Raw genomic sequence first — 2,977 nt, 5'->3', positions numbered from 1 at the left:
AAATAAATAAATAAATAAAATCAACCAATCAATCTATCAATCAACCAATCAATCAATCTCGTTGTCTTTTCCCATCCCGCCACCAGAGTGGTACTACTACCACCCACTGACGTCTCCTATACCCCGGGCCTTCGTCCACTTCGGCAAGGACCTCGACAACGCCTTGTGGGACGGCCAGAACCTCATCCTCGGAGACGGCGGGAGCGAGACCTTCCCTTACTCTGTCATTGACGCTGTGTCTCATGAACTGGCCCATGGCGTCACGGAGAGAAGTTCAAACCTCGAGTTCAGGTCGGATAAAGAAATTAAATGAATTTTGCAGTTCAAATCTTGAGTTCAGGTCGATTAAAGAAATGAGTTTCATAGTTCAAATCTCAAGTTCAGGTCGGATAAAGAAACGAGTTTCATAGTTCAAATCTCAAGTTCAGGTCGGATAAAGAAACGAGTTTTGTAGTTCAAATATCGAGTTCAGGTTGGCTAAAGAAATAGATTTTAAAGTTCAAATCCCGAGTTCAGGTCAGCTGAAGAAACGTTGGGTGCAGGTCGGCCAAATAAATGAGTTTTGCTGTTCTAATCTCGAGTTCAGACTGGCTAAAGAAATGAGCTTTGTTTTCCTGTCTATGATACAATTGATGTTTAATCCATCTCTTCTGCGTAAATTGTATTGTGCAATACTTCTAATAACTGAACCCGTCTACATTTTGTCCGGTAGGTATTTGTTCTTTCTCGAGGTCACCGGGGTCTATGGTGTAGCGGATAAATACTCAGCCGTTTCACTCTGAAGGCACGAGATCGATTTGGGAGCTGGAAGATTTTGTATAGAGCATATATCCAACTTTCTTCTAGGACGTTGTATCCCTCTTAGCCTTGGTTGGCCCTGACAAGCAGAGTTGAAGGAGACCGTCCCCTACATCATCTGAATTGCCTTCTTTAATTACATGTTTGATACTTTCTCGAGGTCTAGATGGATTATCATGTAAGGGGCTCGCACAATGGAACTGACTCAGTTTTTTCTTCATGGTTTCAAGCAGATAGTCGAAAGTGCAGACATCAAACTCTCATGAGAAGTTTATAACAATGTTTGTTTACGAATACGTACACTCATTTGCCCTCTACAAATTATTATCATTCTTTGCACCAACCCCCCTCCCTATCTGAACCCGCAAGGAAACGACAACAAATGAACACACAAACAAACAAGCAAACAAACTAACAGACAAACAAATAAACCAACCAACCAACCAACAAACACACAAACAAGCAAACACGCACACACAATAAAACCATACAAAACTGACACAAAGAGCAAAACAAAACACCCAGTCGTAACATTGACAACGACATGCCAATTCTACCTTTTTGATGTCCATTACTATGATCAGGCTACACTGGTACCAATTTAATCTTTCTTTTGCGTTCATAAATAATAATATGATGACAATACCAATCAAGCTGTATTTTGTTTCAAGACAGTATAACTCGCGGTTGATTGGCGGGTGCTCTTGTGTGGTTTTCTCCTTCTTTCCTACAAACATCTGTCGTCCTGATCTCTCCTCATTTTTTGGGAGTTTGTTACCCTCTTGCAACACCTCTAATCTTCGTCATTAATATGACTTTATTGTGTTGCAAGTGCCGTCAAACTTTTCCTTTTAAGACTAAAACAGTATAATAACACGAGTTTGCTATTCTCCACAGAAAGCAGTCCGGTGCTATCAGTGAATCGTTCTCTGACATGGCGGGAGAGGCGGCGGAGGTCTATATCAAAGGGTCCAATGACTGGGTTGTAGGCGGTGACCTTCTCAAGAAAACTGGAGACGCTGTCAGGTAGTACTCTCCACACACTCAGTTCTAGTAAAAGTTGAACGGCACGTGCAACACAATTATGTCATATAAGTGCCGAAGATTAGAGGTGTTACAAGAGAGTAGCATACATAAAAAAAGAAGGAGAAGAAATAAGGACGATCGGGGTTTGATAGGAAAGAAGAAGCAAGCCACACCAGAGTACCTGCCAACCACCCACTCCACACACTCATCCGCTGATTTTCATCTCATTCTATGTACACGTATGTGTTTAACAATCTCCACAGAGGTAGTAGGAAAACTAGGAGTGAGTTCGGTCGATTTGCTGTCTACTGGTTAGGTTACCGGAATCGTTATCTTGAGACTGAGAGTTCAGGGATTCGAAGCTTATCCTCGTCCGATGTTGTGTATTTTGAAAAGGCATTTAACACAAAATTTGCCCATTTTGCTCGGTTCTATGGGGGTTGAGCATAAAATTCGGAGGTTCCGCCTCTAAAAAATAAAAATGGCCATGCAAAGGTCGATAAACCCTTACAATTTTGCAATTTTTCACTGCTAGTGCATGACCGACCCAGATGTCAGGGGCACCTTCTTTCATCAAATGAGAGATGGTAGACAATACAAATATACCCTCTTTGAGGAACAAGGGAATTGAGGAGGGAAATGAGTCGAACACGAGAGAGAAGCGCACGTGTCTGCCAAGGGAGACACTGCATTAACAGAGATCAACTATAGAGTAAAGGTAAAGGTGGTTGAAATAAAGAAAAACCAGACCAAAACTACGCTCAGCGTGACCGGCTTCAGGTCAGAACCCACACCACTTCGGGAATACCTTCAGGCTGTTCAAACACATTATTTTTGTTCATTAAGGAGCAAAGTACATTCGAAAAAGTGCATCTTCTGAAGCAACCTAAATGGAGGAGTCTTTTGTCGAGGTGGATCCAACACTATAAGCTTTAGTTGCCACCTGTAACTCTTCTCTTTTCTGCCATAATTCAACACTCAAAATCAAACCTACTAAAATCATGGTACCGATGTATTGGCACAAGAGTTAAATGTAATTATAATAGATATTGTCCTCTACACCAGCCACCCATTGCAGACTAGAAAAGTGGTCGCCTTTTAAACAGGTGAACGTCTTGGACAGTGTCACTATGGTATTTTAAAAGACAGTTTG

At 41.7% G+C, this 2,977-nt stretch overlaps 1 protein-coding gene across 1 annotated transcript in view; it reads left to right on the top strand.

Moving 5' to 3' along the window:
• Window positions 1-1,828, top strand: part of LOC106012746 (elastase) — an 8,971-nt gene extending 7,143 nt beyond the window's left edge. Inside the window, exons 5-6 of the mRNA XM_013086575.2 lie at window positions 87-291; window positions 1,696-1,828. Coding sequence (XP_012942029.2) covers window positions 87-291; window positions 1,696-1,828 — 338 coding nt within the window. The remainder of the gene's footprint in view (window positions 1-86; window positions 292-1,695) is intronic.
• The last annotated feature ends 1,149 nt before the right edge of the window (window positions 1,829-2,977 follow it).

The sequence above is a fragment of the Aplysia californica genome, unplaced genomic scaffold, assembly GCF_000002075.1.
Source record: "Aplysia californica isolate F4 #8 unplaced genomic scaffold, AplCal3.0 scaffold00482, whole genome shotgun sequence".
Lineage (NCBI taxonomy): Eukaryota > Metazoa > Mollusca > Gastropoda > Aplysiida > Aplysiidae > Aplysia > Aplysia californica.
The sequence above is the reverse complement of the archived record's forward strand: the minus strand, read 5'-3'. Positions and strand labels throughout refer to the sequence as shown.